Raw genomic sequence first — 20,775 nt, forward strand, 5'->3', positions numbered from 1 at the left:
TTATAAGTGTCATTTCAGGAAAATATTTCTGAAATTGTTTTCAAGTTACAAAAGATATGGAAGTAAGATAATGGATAAACTATTTTTAACCCTCCCTTCTAAATAAAACAGTGATATAATTGGTGAGTGTGGCATTGTTAGGTTAGTTAAAATCAGAATGTATTTTATTCATGCTACCCTCACAGTAACACGGTTCTTCAAGTCATCCTTAAGATACTCACCGTTAGCCCACAGAAAACCCCATACTTCACTTGCTTCTCAATTTTGTAGTGTTAGTCTTTACAAGGTTATTACCCAACTGTATTATTTCTAATTGTCTGTAATGCACAGACTTTATCTTTTTCTTTACTGCTTTGTTTTTGCTATGATTACAAAAAAACCTAAGTATACTTTACTCAGATAAGACTGCAAACTAACCCAGTGTTATATTTTAATTGAGATGAGTAGATTTAAGAAACACCCAGAGGAACAAAACCCATAAATGTACCCATCCCAAGCACTGGAGAAGAAGAGATGGACTAAGATTCCAAGATTGGTGGTTGCTACACCTTAGCTTCCACTGCAACCCAGATGTAGGGGAAAGAAGCTGACCTGTGCTGCAGCCTGGAGCACCAAGAAGTTGCTCTTGTTAATGGTGACATATTCTGCTTCTCAGCCGAAGCTTGCTCTGGGTCTATGTGTACAATTTGACTTGTGACCTTGTTGTTGCAGGAGTATTTAATTAATATTCATAATAATCCATATTCAAAGTGCAAAGGTATATTTAAGATGCTCAAATCATTTTGACTACGAGTCTCAAAACCCAATTTATGAAATGAGAGCAGTGCAAGGGATGACAAGGGTCAAGATGCATTGTACGCATAATCTGACTTGTTGAATGGAAACTCCTATGTATAACTATTTAAAAGAAAATAATAATTTAAGACAAAGAAATGGAAATTTGGCTGCAATCCTGAAATGAAGATAAACGGTCACTGTATTAAAGTGTATACCAGAGAAAATTTACATGGGTTTTTTTTTTTAACTTTACTTATAGGATGACCTAAATTTTCATTTGTTTTGTAAAACTGTTATCTACATTTTTTAACCAACAATAAAATATTTTTAATCCAGAAAATAGTTTCTTAAACTGTCCTTTGACTTGGTTTATTATACATTTTAAACAATATGTATATATAAACATAGTGTGACATTGCTATAATAAAAAGCTTGGCAATAAACAAATGAGTATTTCTTTAACTATTTTATAAAAGTTGAACTCCTCATAATGTATATGTATTCAAAATGACTTCCATATGAATTTTTAACAGTATTTTTACCATTTTTTCTTTCTTTTCTTTTTTAAAAGCTAATACCATTTTTGCACCTTCCCAGGCAGGGAGGATGTATGTGAGGTTTAGGGTTCAGGATTGCTTTGGGTTGGGGAAGATGAAATGCAAGCTGGATGAAATCAGACCAGAGCAACTTTTTTAACTAGATGATTTAGATCACTGGGTTTTTTTTGTTTATTTGTTGTTGTTATTGTTGTTGTTTGCTGTTTGGGGTTTTGTTTTGTTTTTTGTTTTGCTCCATTGACATAGTCTCCCGCGTATGCTATGGCATTGCAAGATGAAATAGAAAGAAGGTTGGAGTGAGAGAATGTAATAGTTCTAGTTTGCCATGATTTTAAAAGAAAAAAAAAAGGCAGAACTCTACCACGGTACTTATGAAAGCCACCTACCCTAAGGATGGCTTTAAAAAATGCTAGGCCTTTATGTCCTTCTAAGAGATGTGACTAAATAAATGCTTTCAGAATTTCAGAACTGACTGGTTTCTGACTGATTTTCCTTCCTCTTGAGCCTGGATGACAAGGCTTGGGGCCCAGGATATGAGGAGAAATAACAGGACTCAAGTGAATGCTGGATGAAGCATAGCAAAGGCTGGTACACAGCATACTTTGGATATACTAAGCCAATTCCAAAAAAGTCAAAGTCATGTAAGTAAATTACAAAAATGCTGCCAACTTCTTAGATTCATTGAAAGTTCAAGAAATAAAAATGGTAAATGTGGTTTAATCTAGATTTGAGGAAGTGAAAGATCTGGTAAAACTGTAAGAGGAATACATTCAATCAACTTCACTAATGCAACCACTTCAGAAACAAGTTCAAGTTAAGAGTTCTTATTTGTAGCAATTCACCATTTTCTCATATCCTTTACTAGGATCTAGGAAGAGAAATTCTGAGTTAAGAGACTGTATGGTTTAAGACATTCAAAACTGTAGACTGAGATAATTTTATGTAAAGGGAACAATTGATTTTAAAGAAAAAAATCATTTAAGTTTCAGGTACCAGAATCCATGTGTTTTCCATGGTGAAGACTGATACCCCTGCTGCTCTGCTGGGTCCAGAGTGGGCTTCCTTCCAGTGCCAGGATGTCAGCCATTCTCCGGTTGGTGTCTTTACTTTGATTGTCTTGAATATCACATGGAAGTTTAGAAAGAATATAATGAAAATAATAAAACTTATAAGAAGGATTAAAATATGGATGTATATTCTAAAGGGTAAAGAAGAAGAGTGATGAAAGCACATGTAGAGATGATAGATGGATAGACATATAGACAGATGATAGGCAGATAAGTAGGTAGATAGAAAGATAGATAGATAAACATGCAGATAGGTAGGAAGATAGATATGAACAATGAACTATTCATTAATAGTGAACAATGAATAGTTTTCATCTACATTTAAGAAATACCCAAGACAAGAGTTTAAACTACCTGCCAGACCAAGTATCTAAGCTCACCTTAAATTATCATTTCAATTCCAAAGGATGTCATGAACACTGAAGCAAGTTATATGGAACTTATAAAATCTTTTCCATTAAACTTTAAAAAAAATAATTTTTCTCTGCCAAAAATTAAACCCAGGGCCTTGCACAAGCAAGTAGTAGGTAAACACTCTACCATAGACTACATCTTCAATCCCTCCAGTAAAATTCACCTTTGCACTTTAATGGAACTTGGAGAAACTTCTGATTTGAACTTCAGCATGAATTTAACCTTTTTCTGCTCTAGTACTCTGCTCTTCTGGCATGCTGAATTGGCACTATATTTACTCATTAGTTCAAATAAATGTTCTAATCCAAGAGTTGAGAAGGAAATGCAAGGGTACACTTTCTTCCTCGTATGTACCTTCAGTCACAAGAAGACTTTGTTGTCTGTTTTACCTTTATTATAGCTGATTTTGCAGGAAAAGGGTCTAGCTCAATCTGAAGGTCTGATGTCACCTCAACATTGTTTCAGTAGTTATGAGGCCCTGAGTTTGAAGGTAGAGGGTTTAGAAATTATTCAGTAAATCAATACACAATTGCTTAGCTAAATGACAGACTATGTCCACAGCCATACCACCCTGAACGCGCCCGACCTCGTCTAAATGACAGATCAGCTCTAAAGGTAAATAGTAATGTTCATAATGAACTTATTATTTGATGTTTTTTTAATGTTAACCACAAATACCTCTTTACACACGCTGTTAGAGGTCACTGTGATCATTACATTATCCAGAGCAAGTTTTTTCCCTTTGCCTTCTTTGAACAGGACTTATATTTCACTGATTTGCTTAATGTTTGAACTTATTTCTGCCTCTACATTGAGGAGGACGTAGAGGATAAGGAAAGCTAGTCTGCAAAATCTGTAGAATTCAAGCAAAATATGTTTAAACATTTTCTTGAACACCAGACACAATGTTCTGTTTCCCTTATCTTACTATATCTGAAAGCCTACTTCAACTTGCCTATTCCTCAGGTGTATATGGAGTTGACTGTATTGATTATTATGTGTCCTGTTATGAGGTTTTCTGATTACTCTTGCTTATGAAATTGAAATTACTGCTGAATAGAAAGAATTGGCTACTCATAATATCAAATTCAAAATCAAGAATAGTATTAAGGTTTTAGTCAGCAGCTCCTAAAAGTGTCATCTCTACAGTAGTGGTTCCTGGTAGTTTTCCTCATCACATAAGGACATTACATTCTTTTTTTTCCCTTTATTGTCAAAGTAAAGTACAGAGGGATTACAGTTTCATATGTAAGGCAGTGAGTACATTTCTTGTTCAACTTGTTACCTCCTCCCTCATTTTCCCCCACCTTCCCCTCCTCATGTCCCTCTCCCCGCATGAGTTGTACAGTTGGTTTACACCAAATGGTTTTATAAGTATTGCTTTTCGAATTGTTTGCTTTTTATCCTTTGTCTCTCAATTTTGATACTCCCTTTCCCTTTCTGAGGTCTAATACCCATACATACAGTACCCAGGGTACTCAGATAAGTTACAGTGATAGCGGAGGTAAAACCAAAGGAAGGGAATATGAGAGAAACAAGAGAAAAGGTATGGTTTCACATGACATGTTGAAAATAATTACAACAATGATATAACACTTGTTTCCATAATATGGAGTTCATTTCACTTAGGATCATCGTATGTGTTCTAAGGGTTATTGGGCTATTGTGATTCTTCTGCTCTGACTAGCATAAACATGTACTAATTATTCCCTATGAGGGAAACCATAGAGTCCATGTTTCTTTGGGTCTGGCTCACTTCACTTAGTATAATTTTTTCCAAGTCCTTCTATTTCCTTGCAAATGGAGCAATGTCATTCTTTCTAATAATGACGTTACATTCTTAAGCACATGCTTTACCAAGGACAAGCTCTTCTCTCTATCATTTTGCTGGAGCTCAAACCCATGACCTTTTGCATACTAGCCAAGTATTGCTGAGTTTGATCCTCAGCCAATAACAACATCATTGAATAACCTTGAATTTGTTCTGTGACTTTTAGCAAAATAAACCACACCAATGACAGAATCTTGTTGTTAATAAAGTACTACATCACTTAGTATTGCATTGGCATTTTTTAAATGTCACCAAAAAGACTAATGTTAAATAAATGTCATAAAAGTCTAATGTTAACTAGTAACAAAGACAATTATCCTTTGGAATGAAAATTATCTATTTTTGAGATTCTGCATCTCTCCTAATTATTTGTAATCATCATCCTAGATCATTCCCACAAGATTCTTCCAATCCATTATTTTACCTCCAGATTTACTCTACAAAGTTATACCACTTGTAGTTTACTTTTTCTTGCTACACTTAAAAATGTCATTCATCTGTGTGCAAACAAATGAGATATCCAAGAAACTAGGATTTCCTTTCTATTTCTGAGAGGTCTGTGTCTCCCTAAGCTCATTCATCACACCAGTTTCTATTGGACAGCTCGGTAAACAGTGCCATGCCTGCCATAAAAACCACACACACCCTGTCACAACTATTGCTGAAGGATTCCAGCCCAAGAATTCCCCTCCTTTCTCTTTATCATTGCAAGGCCCTTATCTTTCCAAAAACTTCCATAAACAAATCCTAGGGCAAAAGCCAGCCATAGATTGTGGTGGGTGGATAAAATTAGCCTTCCTAAGTTCTGCAGTCTTACAATGAGTGCCTTACTTTGTTCCCTCCCAGAGGGAAGGGGGGTTTTCCATGCTTTTTATTCATTCTTGCTTTCTTCCTTTGCAAGGAAGAACAAAAATGTTCTCCATTGCCTTCTGAACTCTCCATCTTCACCCTGCTCCAGTAGTATTAGCAATAGCCACATTTGACAAAATTATGAATTAGGGAAATTTTTTCCCAGGAGTTAATTCTACAATCTCCTTTCTCAGTTTGGCAATAGTTAAGCTCATATTTTTCTAGAATCCTAATGTTATTTTGCTTTTCCTCCCTTTCTTCTCTTACAGAAACACACACACACACACACACACACACACACACACAATTCTAAAAGAACCTTGAAAATGTATTCACTCATTCACACAGTTAACTGATAGTTACTGAATCAGTCAATCACTTTTAAGACACTGGATGCATAGAAGTTCATAGGGGAAAGTCTCAACACTCAGGAAGATTGCAAGCTAGGGAAGGACAACAAGATGATGAATAAAGAAGGAAAGTGGGCAGGGGAGAGAAAGAAAGGGGAAGGAGAACAGACCAGGACCTCTGAGCATGGGAGAGGAAAGGGGTAATGACAACATTACAGCCAGGGGTGGGGGTGGGGGTAGAAACATTTGACAGGGAAAAAATAGAAGCACAACTCTAGTTCTACTCTAGATCAGAATCCTCTAGGGGAAAGGCACAGCAGGTTCAAAGGCTCCCAGGCAAAACTCATGACCATATTCATGATGTCAGACTGAGATGTAGATGACAGATAATGGGTTCACAGACATGGAACAGACAAGGGGCCCTTCAGCTCTAGGATTTCAGGCATTGCTTTGGGAAGGGAGCACCCACCCAGTGGGACATCAAGGCCAGGCTGGGTTTTCTCCTGAAGTGGGTAGCTGTTTTATAATCACCTCAGTCCAGCATAATTACATTTTTGCTCACATTTTAAAATTCTACTCAGATTCAAAAATACACTACTCTGTTTTCTCCTATTTTGAAATGCTTGTACCTTCCCCCAATTCTCCTCTACCTCATGACCAAATAGGAAGACGACTTAGGCTCAGGGAACTGCATTCAAAGCAGTTGAGTCCTGGGACACTGACTCACCAGGAAGAGCATGTGAGGAATCACAGGAGAGACTGTGACTCACCCCACTGTGGCTCCCTCACCTCTTAAAGTGTTGGCGTCTGAGGGTGAGTTGTATTCTCAGGGCTGTTTCTGCCCCAGAGTGCTTTGACCATTCCTTCAGGATGAGCTGGCTCCTCTATGCTAGGCTCCATAGAGGGCCTGGACTCTTCTGTGCTTCACTAGTCTGTGAGTTCTAACTCCCAAAGACAACAGCACTTCTCCCACAAAATTTGAGTTCATCCCTGATCCCCTCCCCCACGCACTGAGGTAGAGGCAGCGTCATCTTTCCAACTGGAGAATCTGTGAGAATGTTAAGATCCTGATTCCTGATATCTGGCACCAATGCCTTCACTTACACATCATAGGACTTTCCAGTTCTTTCTCTAGTACTCAGTGTAATTAACTCCATTCGCAACTGACCCCTGAACTCAGTCAGGTTCATCTTCTTCCTCTCCCTCCTAGACCTTCTCTATTTCTGTCATCAGACTCTCAACAACCTGACTACAGCTGACATCTGCTATCCTTATCTTGCTACTGGGCTGCAGAGTTGTTGAGTAAAACCAAAAATACCTACCCACACCAACACCTATGCCTGTGTGAGCAAGTATGTACACACAACATATCAAACACACAGATTAATATTTTCAGACTAGTTGATTAACTCATCCAGATGGATAGTCCAATCCTTTCTTCACAAGACTACTTTTTCACTTACAATTAATTCCTTTGGTATATGGTCTTGGATGCAAAACCTTTTTGATCTTCTAGTATGTGCTAAATACTAGGATCTGAGCCTATCCTATATATCATATGGCCTCAGGTCCCACAGAAACAGCAACCCTGAGAAAGAACAATGGGTGGAGGAGTTGACCTGGCTGGAATTACCACAAACCATAAAGGCTGCAGCTACATGCAGGAGTGTGAATCACTTTGAAGAGGGCCACAGGGAACTGAAGGTGTGATAAATAACTGGGTATGGAGAGCAGGGGAAAGGAGAATTGAGAATGACACCCAGAGTCACAGCTGCCTTTCACTGAGCTCAGCATAAAAGGAAAGGGCAAGCTTGATCTGAAGAGACGTTTCCCTCTTTTTTGGGGGGGAGGAGGAAGGTTGGTCTCCCTATAAAATTATTATGCTATCTGAGGTTCTCTTGTAGGCAGATGGCAAGAGATAAATGAAGAAATAATAGCCAGAGAGAGTGAAATAAAATTCTGTCACTGTTTATGCTCCACAAAATTTACTTGCAATTATGTTATCTTCATTACAAGCTACTTGCTGGACTTTTCTAAGTATTATTCTAAAATCTCAAATTCAATGTGTTTTCACTGAATGTTTTCACCACCCTTTACCTTGTATCAATGTGGAGAAGAGAGCTGTCTTCAGAGATAAAGCTGAGGCCCCAGCCCTGCCCAATATGCTCTGAATTACACCGCCCTGGCAGGCTGGCTGTTCCTCATGATCAATCATTCATCCTTTAAAACTCAGTCACTACAACTACCAGGGAGCCTTTTCTAAGCCCAAAGCCTCAAGTTGGAGCTTGTGATACTTTTCACAGGATATACTGTATCCTGCACATAGTTCTACCATTGCATTTCTATTATTTTATAAGTTGTATTAATTAATCAGTATCCATATTTCTTGAACAGAGACAAACAAAATATCAAATGAGTGAGTGGAACTAAAACTAAAAATAGATACTTCCTTGTATTGTGCTTCTAATGTTATAGTTGGTGCAGTCATTCAATTAATTATTCATTCATTCATTTATATTCAGGCTGCTAAGAGTCAAACCCAGGGCCTTAGGCATACTGGGCAAACTTTCTACTGCTGTGCTATTCCCAGCCCTGTACCCTTTATTGATCTATGACAGCCTCCAGACTAGAATATTCTTGTATCTTTTAACAGCCATACATTTCTATGACTTGCTTATAAAGAATTTTAGTAGGATAGTAATCACATCTAGCTTTCAACCTCTTCAGAACTAAATCAAATTATATACTTGTTAGAATTTTCACTGTTTCCTGCTAACTTTACCCAATAAATATCAATTGATAAAAAGCTCTTTGATATTAGGATTTGGGGAGTTAGGAAGCAATGACAGGGTGCATACTAATTTTATTAGTATTTATGGATTTTTAACTATTTTTGTTTTAGATGAGCTCATCTCTTCAAAGGCCTATTCTCATCTGTAGGCAGGAAGTAAAGCATTATGGAAAGCATTTATTCAGGTAGTTATGATGAATATATCTTAGGTGTTTCCTGAGCATCTTAAGAAAATTTTACCATAACATTCAACTAATTCGGGGAAATGAATGTATAAATTAAAATTTCTACATCCTGTGTGTACTTCATTTTAAAGCAATTTTGGTGCTTTATTGCTAGTAGTCCATTTTAGTTTTGTGTAAAAAGAGTTATGGAATAATTTTACTCACCTCTCAGCATTAAGAAATTAAAAGTACTGGGCAAGGTGGCTCATATTTGTAATCCTAGCACTTGGTTTTCAAGGTCAGCCTAGGCTGCATAGTGAGTCCCAGGCCAGCCGGGGCTTCCCAGGGAGACCCCATCTCTGGAGCTCAAGCACTAGATGAGTCATCTGATTTTCACCAACTCCTTTCAACTTCTTAGGTCATATGCTCTGGAATTTTAAAGTAGAACTAGTTCTGGAATGGCGTATTACATAGCATTGGATGCTGTATATATTGACACCTTCTCTCAATGCCTTGCAATAAATGTCTTCTAGAAGGAATGCTACTGCCCTCTGGGGAACAGTGAATAATCCAACAAAAGAAAACGTTTACATTAGCTATTTGCAACTCTGGAAGCTATCATTATCTTCATTACTAAACAGAAACCGCAGTCTTAATAATGAGACATAAATATTTGTCCACCAGCCTCAATTGCAAAAGCACTGTTTTTAGGCAGGACTCACTGATTTAAAAAAAAAAAAAAGTTTCCTGGGATGGTCCAAGAACATGATAGGGTATCAATCTGCCACTTTAATTAGGAGTTTTCCTGGCATGGTAGGAAAGGGAAATTATCACCAGTGTATGCCCTGCCCACTTAAGACAAAGGAGTAGAAAGTAAAGGACTTTCTTCCCTCTGTATTCAGCCAGGCGCCCCAGTGTTCTGAGCGTGTCTCCCTTGATGCAGGCACTGGTGGCATGGTAAGAACACAATTGTTAGTGACTTGGGGAAGCAGAAACTGTCACCACTGTTTGTTCCCATCTCTCTAGCTGTTTTTTTTCTCCATCTATCTCTTATCCTCTGCCTACTTGTATACTGCTGTCTTTTGAAATACCCTTTCATTCTTTCCTTATCTGTTACCATGTAGAAACCCTTAGATGCTTCATCTCAGCTTACTCTCAAACTGTGCATAATGCACAGAATGGTAGGGGGGCGGGGCAGCTAATCTTTAAACATAGGAAAGTGGGTTTCTAAACTCATAGAGAGCTAGCTAGCTCACTTGGAAAGAAAGGAACTAGTGAAGAGAAGTTGCAACTGGCCAGATTGGAAAAGGGAGAGAAGTAGGAAATCCCCAAAACAAAGATAGGCACTCTGACTGCAAATGGAAGTCCAGCCAATGAAAATCTAGCAAACCCTCCAAGTTTACAGAGGGTCTTCCACTCCTCCAATTGATTAAACTCAGGAGTGCTAGACAGGCAGTGTTTCACATCCACTCTGATTTAATTTGCACAATGGCCTTATGAATTGGGGAAATTAATCCTGCTTAAGTAACCTGGAACCTGAGCTCCTGAAAGGCTGTCCAGGCCAGAGCCAGTTATTTCTTCTTCTTGCTAAAGGTGTGATCTATACAGGTACATCTTTCCCTTCTCTAACTGTTTTTCCTTAGTTTTCTTCTTCACGGACCTTCTGCTAGTTTTCTCTCCCTATCAAGGAGTTGAAGAACTATTCTTGACTCTTTGTTAGTTTGCTATTGCGGTTTGAATTCTGGGCTTCACCCTGGCCAGACAGGCTGTATACTATTTAAGCCTCATTCCCTATCTGCCTGCCTGCCTGCCTGCCTGTCCTCCTGTTCTCTTTCCTTCCTTCCTTTTTTCCTCCCCTCTCTATCTCTCTCTCCCTCCCTTCCTTCCTTGTTCAGGTAGAGTCTGGGGAATTTTTGCTCCCCACTGGCCTGGGATTCAAGCCTCTGGTTTGACTCCAGAGTAGCTGGGGTTAAGGGTGGAGGCTAGGACCATCCTCCCGTTACTTCTGTAATAATTGTTTCTCCTGGAGGCAGACAAGCTGAGAACCTGCAGGAAGTAATGAAACGTTCACGGCAGATTTGAAACTTTGCTAAGTCACCGCCTGAAATTCTGTGGCTCTCGGGCCGGTCCCACGCACCTGGGCTGCAGCTACCACCAGGACGAGTGTCTCTCATGTCAACCCGCGTCTCAACGCCCCCCGCGCTGGGGCTGACACTCCTCTGCGGGGCGAGCGCGGGGCCTTGGCGTCGCGGGGTCCCTGCAGGTCGCCGCTCTGGACCCCGAGGTCCGCCCGGGCGCTGCGGGTGGCCCGGAGGCCCAGGGCTCCCGGTCATTCTCGGAGGTGGGTCTGGGGAGGGACTGACGTCGGGGCGGGGTTTACCAGCCAAAGTCCCCAACCTGGAACGTCACAGGTGCGCCTACGACTGAGGCGGGAGCGTGCGCGGCGCCTCCCCTCGGGGAGCGGCTCCCCACCCCACGCCGTGGGCCGTCCGGGCGCCCTCCCCCGCCCCCCCCCCCGTCTCCATTTTCTCGGGGCCACACCTGGAACCGCGCCTCGGTGCGGGGCGGTGGCGTGGAGGAAGGGGTACGAGGCGGAGCCGGGTGCGCGCCTGCGGGGCTGCGGGGAAGCCAGCCGGCCAGCGCCGGAGCCCAAGGCGAGGGCGAGAGTGAGGGCGCCTAGGGCGCGGCGGAGCCAGGCGCGATGGCGCGGAGCCCGGGCGCGCTGTTGCTTCTGGTAAGTGAGGCGCGGGGCCCCAAGGCCGCCAACGACCTGGGATGGGAATGGGGCAGGCGGCGGGGTCGGATCTGGGGCGGCGCACAGGGCAGGGAAGCTAACCAGGTTCTCATTTCCAGATCCAACTGTGATCTGTGGGTGCAGGGAGCCGTGGGACGGGGAGCGCCTTTGGCCAACGCTGGGGGCCTTATTGCGTGCAGGCTTTGGGGGGCGGGGTGGGGGGGAATGGAGGCAATGGGGAGCCACCACCGCCGAGCCCTCTCGCAGGTCTTCGAAGTTTTCTCTACCGCTTCCTAGATTTTTCTTAGTCGCCCATGCGAGTCAGTGACCTGGGCACACCAGGAAAAGATCTGAGTTCTTAGAATGCAAAACAAGAGCTAAAAATAGTTTCATGAAGAAATACATTTCTCAGATTTTCTGGAAAGGAGAGGATTTAAAAACTGCGTTGCTGTTAAAGAAACACACGGGCCGCCGGAAGATCATGAACGCCGGGGTTTGAAAACAAACATATGTACTAATTTTAGGGCTCTTTTTATTTAAAGGGTTACAGGGCTGCTGCTATCGAGCAGGGTATTTCAGGGGGAAAATTCCCTTTTCTTAAATGGATAGCTTTTCTTCCAGGGGAGAGAATATTCAGAACCGGAAATCTACACTGTCTTTCCTTTCTATGCGCTTCGGGTGGGATTTGTTTTTAACTGTGGGTTGCCTGTTTCTTGAGGGCATTGCACATAATTGAGGAATGTACTGGCTTATAGGAGTTCGCTAAATGATGGGCTCACCTTTCAGAAACTTCACAGAGACTTCATCCTTCTTGTAATGATTGAAATCCAAGCACATTTACTTCTAAAAGTTATAACTTTCAAATTGTGGTGGGGGAGGAGAACAAACACACACGCGCACCCACACACACACACACACACACAGAGGCAGATTTATTTTTAGGCAAAACAGGAAAAACATTAAAGTGTGAGTACATTTCCCTCCAGAGATTTCACTGAACTCTCACTCACAACAGGCAGCAATCATGAGCAGGAATGGCAGCCTGAGGCTTTCTATGTTCTAATTTCTATGTTCTAATTCATTTAGTGTGGCCCATATTGTTGAGATAAGTGTCCATACAAATTTATTTTGTTAATCTACTTTCTCTAAGGCATAATTTGGGGCTTTGTTTTTGACATCCAGAGTAGCATAACTCCTTCATTCTGCATGCTTCCTAGTTAAAAACGATACCAGACTGACCTAGCTCCCTGCTCACCTTGAAGTTAAATATTCAGTTCTCTCCCTGTAAGAAAAGAAAGTAATCCTCAACTGTTATAGTACATATTCCAGTTCATACGCTTACAGAGAAGTAGGTAAATAATTTAGGCCTATTTTCCATTTTAGCAATTTTGTACTTATACCTGGTTGGGCAATAATAGACTGCACCTTTGAAAAATGACTGTAGCTAAAATTGGATGTGATGACTTACAACTATAATCTCAGCTACATAGCAGGTAGAAAATCTGGAAGATCACTGTTCAAGGCCAGACCAAGCACAAAGTTAGCAATAAAGTCGCCAGGCGTAGTAGTCATGCATGAAATCCTAGCCATATGATTATGGGAGATATAGGTAAGAGGATATTGCTTGAGGCCAGCCCAGACAAGTGTGAGACCACATTAAAAAAAAAAAATGTTTTTTAACTAAAGCCAAAAGGAAGGGGTGGGGGGGAGGTAGATGTGGCTCAAATCGTAGAGAACTTGCCTGACAAACTGGAGCCCTGGTACCGTGTGTGTGTGTGTGTGTGTGTGTGTGTGTGTGTGTGTGTGTATAACTGACAACAGCTATCTAGAACAGAGCATATTTTCTATAATACTTTCTATGATATAGGTATGAATATAGAGAGGTTCGGTCATACTAAGAGTAGTATGTCAGCATTTCACTCTCAATGTGTTGGAAGTTGGAGGTAGAGCATTTGGGTGACAAATGGAAAACACTCTCTTGTTATAGAATTGTCCCTTATGGAAAGAGCATAAATTGTAGTCTGTCGGGCAAGGTTCAGTTGCTGGTAACAGACTTACTCTAGCTAATTACAGCAAAAAGAGATTCAGAATATTTATCTGTCTACAGACACCAAGCAAGGACTGAACAAACCAATTCCAGTTTGAGTTGTCAGGAATAATGGGTGCTTGAGCAGAATGGTACCTTGCAGGAGCCGATGCCTCCCCTAGGATCAGCAGACTGCTTCAGGTTCTGGAAACCACAGTGAGAGGAGGCTACTTTTGTTGCCAGCTGCAAGCCTATGACACACCTGCTAGGATATCTAACAGAGTGGAAGCCTACACCTTGCCCTTTGACACCCAAGACACTAGAGAGACTAGAACCAAATTAAGATTGCTACAAAAATAAAATAACTCTATCAATAACTAAGCATGGCCAGGTAACAGCAGACACATAGGTTCTATTTTCTTACCTCTTTTGAATTTTGTTTAATTGCAAATAGAGCATGCGTGATGATGCTCCAAAAGCCAAATCTTTTCAAGCATGTTGGTGCTGGACATGTTGCAGACTTCATAACATATCAGATTTTTCATTTTCAGCCTGGCAGTAGGCAACCAGTAGAATCTATGTAAATTTTCCAGAATCACACACAGAAATCTGAAATATTTTGTGTCTTAAACATTTAAAATGATGGATAGAGAGGGCCTGAATGTAAAGCATGTTGAGTATGGAGCCTGTAAAGATGGATATGGATTTTCCTGCGATGCAGGAAGGCACATGAAGAAAGACCACTGAATATCACTCTCATGGTCACTTAGACCATGCCTATCAAACTGGAAAAAAAAAAGTATTCCAAAGAAAATCTAAGGTTTCTCCATTATCAAATTATCCATATAGAATTTAGGGCTTCCTAAAGATGGGGGACCACATTGCATATGTACATATTATATATATATATATATGTATAATTTTATTTTATCTGTGTAATGTATGCAATAAGTATATACTACATATGCATGTGAGCTCTATACAAATTTAATATCTATGTAAATTACATAAACATATTGACTCGTTTTATATATACATGTCTTTTTATTAACGTCTGAAATTTAACATTTCTTCAAACGCAGTGATGTTAGGATTTGTGACTGTCACAATAGAATTCACAAATATTTTCATATATTATGGTTATTTCTAAATAGTATTTATTTTGAATATCGCCAATTGATTTTACTAGGACTTGTACAATTTGTGTATTAATAGCAAAAAGCAACCAGATATGATGGCACTAACCTGTAATCTCAGCGTTCAGGAGGCAGAAGCCAGGAGGAGTAAGAGTTTCAATCCACCTTGGGTTACAAAGCAAGGCCCTGACTCAAAAACAAAATCAATAGCAAAGCATAGTATTACACTATCATAAATTTTCTTTTTCAAATTCTGCAGCAAATTAATCTAATTGAGTTTATTCATTGTTGCATTTTATAAACATAATGTTTTTAACATGGTCTATCCCACCAGCCTTCAAAGTAGGGTACTGGATGGAAGACTTTTGTTTGTGTGTTTGTTTTTTTTGGTTGTTTTTTTCTGACAGTTACCTCAGTTTTTCTTCTGATTACTTACTTGTCTTTGAAAAATAAAACTCCATTTTAAGGATTCAAAGACAGCAATTGGGGGCTGGGAACATGGCCTAGTTGTAAAGTGCTTGCCTCGTATACATGAAGCCCTGGGTTCGATTCCTCAGCACCACATATATAGAAAAAAGCCGGAAGTGGCGCTGTGGGTCAAGAAGTAGAGTGCTAGCCTTGAACAAAAAGAAGCCAGGGACAGTGCTCATGCTCTGAGTCCACACCCCAGGACTGGCAACAAAAACAAAACAAATAAACAGAAGACAGAAATTGGTGCCATGAACTCATATATCTGACAGTGTGTTAGTTTGCTTGAGTTGCTGTAGTAAAGGGTTGGTCACTTAACAATTACAAAGATTTACCAACTCATGGATTTCATGGGCAGGTTGTGATCCTGCTGAAACTTAGGGCTTCCACCAGGCCTCTTCCCATCACAGACTTTCCAGAATCTGTGGTCCTTCTCTTGAAAATGTTGGTGTCCATCATTCTGATCACAGGACAGTCTCTCTTTGTCCCTTCCCATCTCTTCCCTCTTTTTGTGTGTGTGCCACTCCTGAAGACTGAACTCAGGTCCTGACCGCTGCCCCTGAGCTTTTGTGCTCAAGGCTAGTGCTCTCCAATTTCGAAACACAGTTCCATTTCTGGCTTTTGGGGGAGTTAATTGGAGAGAAGAGTAGACTTTCCTGCCCAAGCTGCCTTTGAACTGTGATACTCAAATCTCAGCCTCCTGAATAGCTAGGATTACAGGTGTGAGCCATCAGCACCTAGCACCTTTATCTTTTCACTTCTGTGAGGATACCAGTTACACTTACTGTGAGCTCCACTTGATTAAATCTACCCATACCCTCCTTCCAGACATGGTCACTCTCTATAGTCTTGTGGTTAGGACTTCAGTATGCCTACAGCATAGAACTTACCCCATAGCAAGGAGCTTCTGTTATCAATAAGCTACCAATAACATCAAGGCTTTGTTCATTGTCCTCATATGTGACCTAGTCAAGCAGATGTAAGAATAATCAAGGGTTGACTACATGGTAAAGATTGAGCCATAAGAATAACCATTTATATTTATCAGGCTTGGAATGTGGCTTAGTACTATAGTAGAGTGCTTGCCTAGCATGCATAAAGCCCTGGGTTCAATTCCTCAGTACCACATAAACAGAAAAAGCCTCAAGTGCTGCTGTGGCTCATATGGTAGAGTGCTACCCTTGAGCAAAACGAAGCCAGAGACAGTGCCCAGGCCCTGAATTCAAGCCCCAGGACCAGCCAAATAATAATAATAATAATAACCAATTATCTAGCCTGCATAGAAATACAACGTCTCATTTTTTTTGTTTATAAAAATTAGTAGGTAATGGAAAAAAGTCAACTGTGCTTTTTGTTGTGGTTGTGGTTGTTCTTGTTGTTTGGGGAGTTTTGTTTTTCTTCTTGTTTGTTGACAGTACTCAAAGATTCACACTTGCTACAAAATTATTCTACTACTTGAGCCACCACTCTTTCGTTTTGGTTTAGTTATTCTCAGGAAGATATCACTTTTTTTTTCTTTTGGGGGGAGCAGGGAAACAATCTGTACACTGATCTTCCTGTCTATAGCCTGCCACATAGCTGGGATAACAAGCATGTACCACCACCTCTGGCTTATTGATTGACATGAAATCTCACTAGCTTTTTGCTCAGATTGGCCACACACCACTATCCTCCCTATCCAAAGTAGCTGGTATTACAAACATGTGCCACCATGTCCAGCTAAAATGCCAATTCTTAATGTCTTCTTTAACTGTAAATTTGAGGCAACATTCTTTAAAAAACACCATAAGCATTTGTTAAATTCTTCCTGATAATTAAAAATGCTAGATTCTGAGAAAAAAATAAATACAAATTTGAAGGACCTGAAAGGCTGACATCCAGAAATACTTATCAATAGAAATTCCCCAAGTCTATTTATTATCAGACAAGATGTAACAGTGAAAAATTGATGGTCTATGTTTTTAAAATTGTTTGTTCTCAAATAAAGCATATTGATATGCTTTATATGGAAAAAAATTACACATTTGCAATTGAGCATGGTAGTACACTCCTGTAATACCAGAACTGGAGAAGCTAAGACAGGAGCATCTCAAGTTCAAAGCCAGCTTAGAAAAAGACTTGTAGGCCAAGCCTGAGAAACACAGCAACATGGAAAAGAAGAGATGGCATATTGGCTAGAGATTAATATTTTTGAAAATGATTTCATTGTATTAAATACTAAAACTTCATTGAAAGCACACATAGGCTATTGATTATTTGAGCATTGTTTCATCATGGCTTGTATGACAAATTTTAACAGTTTTGAAAGTATAAGCATATGATCTGTATATGATGATAGATTGGCTTTTTAGTTTATAGTGTGAGAAGTATCTCTCCTATGACATTTGACATATTTATTTCAAGTAATGAGCAAAACCTGTTGAAGTTTTGTTTCAAGATACGAAACTTGGTGATTAGAGTGAAGGGAAGTGGTCACTAGAATTTCTATTGTAGTGTAATTGCATGATGAAAAATGCCCTAACATATGAGACTTGAGGAGCCATTTCAGACTTAAACCATATACCTTCCTAAAAACACTCCTTTCTTAAGTAGTCTTATGATGATGATGATGATGATCATCATCATCATCATCATCACAATCATCTTCTATCATCCTGAAGGCCTAAGACTACTACATACTTCTACCTTGTATCCTGTAATAGGCTTTTCTAGCTCCTCTGAAGAACCACATGTGTTGAAGGCTTGGTTGCCAGTTGAAGGGGTTTGGAAAAGTTTCTGGACCATGAGGCCTCTACCCAAAAGGAATGCAAGTCAAGGCTTACCTAACTTCATACAGAATCCTGGGAAAGTACTGATAGAGTTTTCTGAAGCTTTTGATTTTCACTCTTTGAGAGGATGCCAATCTACTCTTCTGAAATAAATTGTCAATTGATTTCTGGTGGTTCTCCAACTTTGCCTTCCTAACAGACTAGCACCATCTAATGGAGAAAAGCAGCAGTCCAAAGGCCATGGTTTTCTTAAAGTTAGTGAAAAGAAAAATCTGCTTTTCATTTTCTTTATTAATTTAGCTTAGGAATACATTACAACAAAGCAGGTGGAAACATCCCATGATTTTTATCTATCAGATTATATGAATTTTATTATGCAGATTTAGTCATGTTTTGTCTGATTTCAAAAGCATTTTGAAACTGCATGCCAGTAACATAATAATAATATTTCAAAAAATAGAAAATGCTTCAAAGCAAACTTAAATTAGAAAAAGAGGTATGGCCTTTTAGAGTACTCCTAAGGCCTTTGATTTGTACTTGCTAAGTGGAAATAACTCCCAGTGCCTTCATTTCCTGATTTAAAAATCATTTCAGCCAGGTGCCAATGTCTCATACCTATATATTCTAGTTATTCAGGAAGCTGGGATTTGAAGATCAAGTTCAAAGCCAGCCTGAACAGGAAATTCCCTGAGACTCTTATCTCTAGTTAACCAGCCAAAAGCAGGAAATAGAATTGTGGTTAAAGTAAAGTAAAAAAAAGAGAGACCTAGAGGCCCTGAGTTCATTCCCCAGTACCACACACACACACACACACACACACACACACACACACACACACACGTATACACATTTTTTTACTCATCAGCCTGTCATGAAGGGTTTATTATCCAGCATGAATTTTCAAGATTTTTCTTTGTTTCCTGTGATTTTACACAACAGCTTTCAAACAGTGTCCTTCAGGACCAACCCCATTAGAGTTATCAGGAAACTTGTTGGAAATACATACTTCTGGGCCGCACCCTGGACCGACTGTGCACACACTCCAGGAGCCACCCAGCCGTCTGTTACAACAGGTGTTTCCAGTAGTACTCAAGTATGATAACCACTGTTGGCATGAGGTGATCAATGGGAACAGGAAAGGATTATATATTAAAAGACTCCTTTTAACTGTTTGACAGCAACTCTCTTTTTTTTAAAGTGCTATAGGGGCTCAGGTTATTTTCACTCTGAGTACAATAATGCCAACTCTGAGGGACTTCAGTGAATTGGTCTATACCAAAGAGAAAATACAAATACGGACCATGATTACTCAGAACTTTACTAGAAATATGAATTCACAATACCATCACAACCCAGCCTACCAAATCCCAGCATACTGGCCCTGTCCATACTGAAAAGGAATCTAGTTGGCTTCTTATGGTTCCAATTGAAACTGAGGAGCAAAAGGAAATATACAAAATTCCCACACATCGGCTTGGGGAGAGCAAGTCTGATTCTTTTTGTTGTTGTTGTTGTTGTTGTTGCCAGTCCTGTGGCTTGAACTTAGGGCCTGGGCACTGTCCCTGAGCTGCTTCTGCTCAAGGATAGCACTCTCCTACTTGAGCCACAGTGCCACTTACAGCTTTTTCTGTTTATGTGGTTCTGAGGATTCGGACCCAGGGCATCATGCATGCTAGGTGGCTACCACTAAGCCACATTCCCAGCCCCTGGGGATAGCAACTCTGTTCAGCCTGAGCATTGTATGGGGTAGACCTAAAGTTAATTTAAATACATTATATATTTTATTCATATTACTTACAATCACAAACTAATCCCATGTTTCATTAAGCAAGTAATCATTCAGATTTTGAATGAAAGCATTTGGAAATAAAAATAGAGGGAAAAGCAGGAGGATCATGAGTTTGAGGCCAGCCTGAGACTCTAGCTCAATAAAGCTAAGCAACAAAAAATTGAAAATACAGACTTTTGTCCATCTTTCAAAAAAAATGAAAGAAAGAAAGCTTAAAATGCGAGAGTACTGTGGATAAAATTTTAACCTAAATCTGGTCCACATCAGACTTAAAGTAATCCTGATTATCAGGGATCCACCCACATTGTATTGGGTCATTTAAGCTGTTTGGATGTGTAAAGTTTTATGACTGTCAAGATCCTGACAATCCTTTGTGGCTAGAGAGCTGTGAAGAATTATCACAGGTTCTGTTCTTAAGAGCCACTTCTAGATCACTTCTAGATCACAGCTGATTTGGGGGTAAACCAAGAACCCACAGGGTTCAAAGAGTGATTATATAAAGGAGATATATCCGTTTTATGAAATAGTCCTGATGCCTGTTTGCTTTTTTTTTTTTTTGCCAGTCCTGGGCCTTGGACTCAGGGCCTGAGCACTGTCCCTGGCTTCTACCCACTCAAGGCTAGCACTCTGCCACTTGAGCCACAGCGCCGCTTCTGGCCATTTTCTGTATATGTGGTGCTGGGGAATCGAACCTAGGGCCTCGTCTATCCGAGGCAGGCACTCTTGCCACTAGGCTATATCCCCAGCCCCGCCTGTTTGCTTTTAAAGAGCAAATAGCATAACCAGATGCTGGTGGTGCATGCCTGTATTCCTAGTTACTTAGGAGGCTGAAATCTGAGGATCATGGTTTAAAGCCAGCACAGCAAGACTGTGAGACTCTTACCTCCAGTTAGTTGGCCACCAAAAAGCTGGAAATGGAAATAGTATGGCTCAAGTGGTAGAGCTGGCCTTGAATGAAAAAACCCAGGCAAAAAGCTTGAGGCCTCAAGTTCAAGCCCTAACACACACACACACACACACACACACACACACACACACACACACACACACACCC

At 40.2% G+C, this 20,775-nt stretch overlaps 1 protein-coding gene across 1 annotated transcript in view; it reads left to right on the plus strand.

Moving 5' to 3' along the window:
* The first annotated feature begins 11,296 nt into the window (after window positions 1-11,296).
* Window positions 11,297-20,775, plus strand: part of LOC125363998 (desmoglein-2-like) — a 44,483-nt gene continuing 35,004 nt past the window's right edge. The window contains exons 1-2 of the mRNA XM_048363367.1: window positions 11,297-11,534; window positions 16,852-16,854. Coding sequence (XP_048219324.1) covers window positions 11,502-11,534; window positions 16,852-16,854 — 36 coding nt within the window. The 5' untranslated portion in view covers window positions 11,297-11,501. The remainder of the gene's footprint in view (window positions 11,535-16,851; window positions 16,855-20,775) is intronic.

The sequence above is a fragment of the Perognathus longimembris genome, chromosome 15 (assembly GCF_023159225.1).
Source record: "Perognathus longimembris pacificus isolate PPM17 chromosome 15, ASM2315922v1, whole genome shotgun sequence".
Classification (NCBI taxonomy): Eukaryota; Metazoa; Chordata; class Mammalia; order Rodentia; family Heteromyidae; genus Perognathus; species Perognathus longimembris.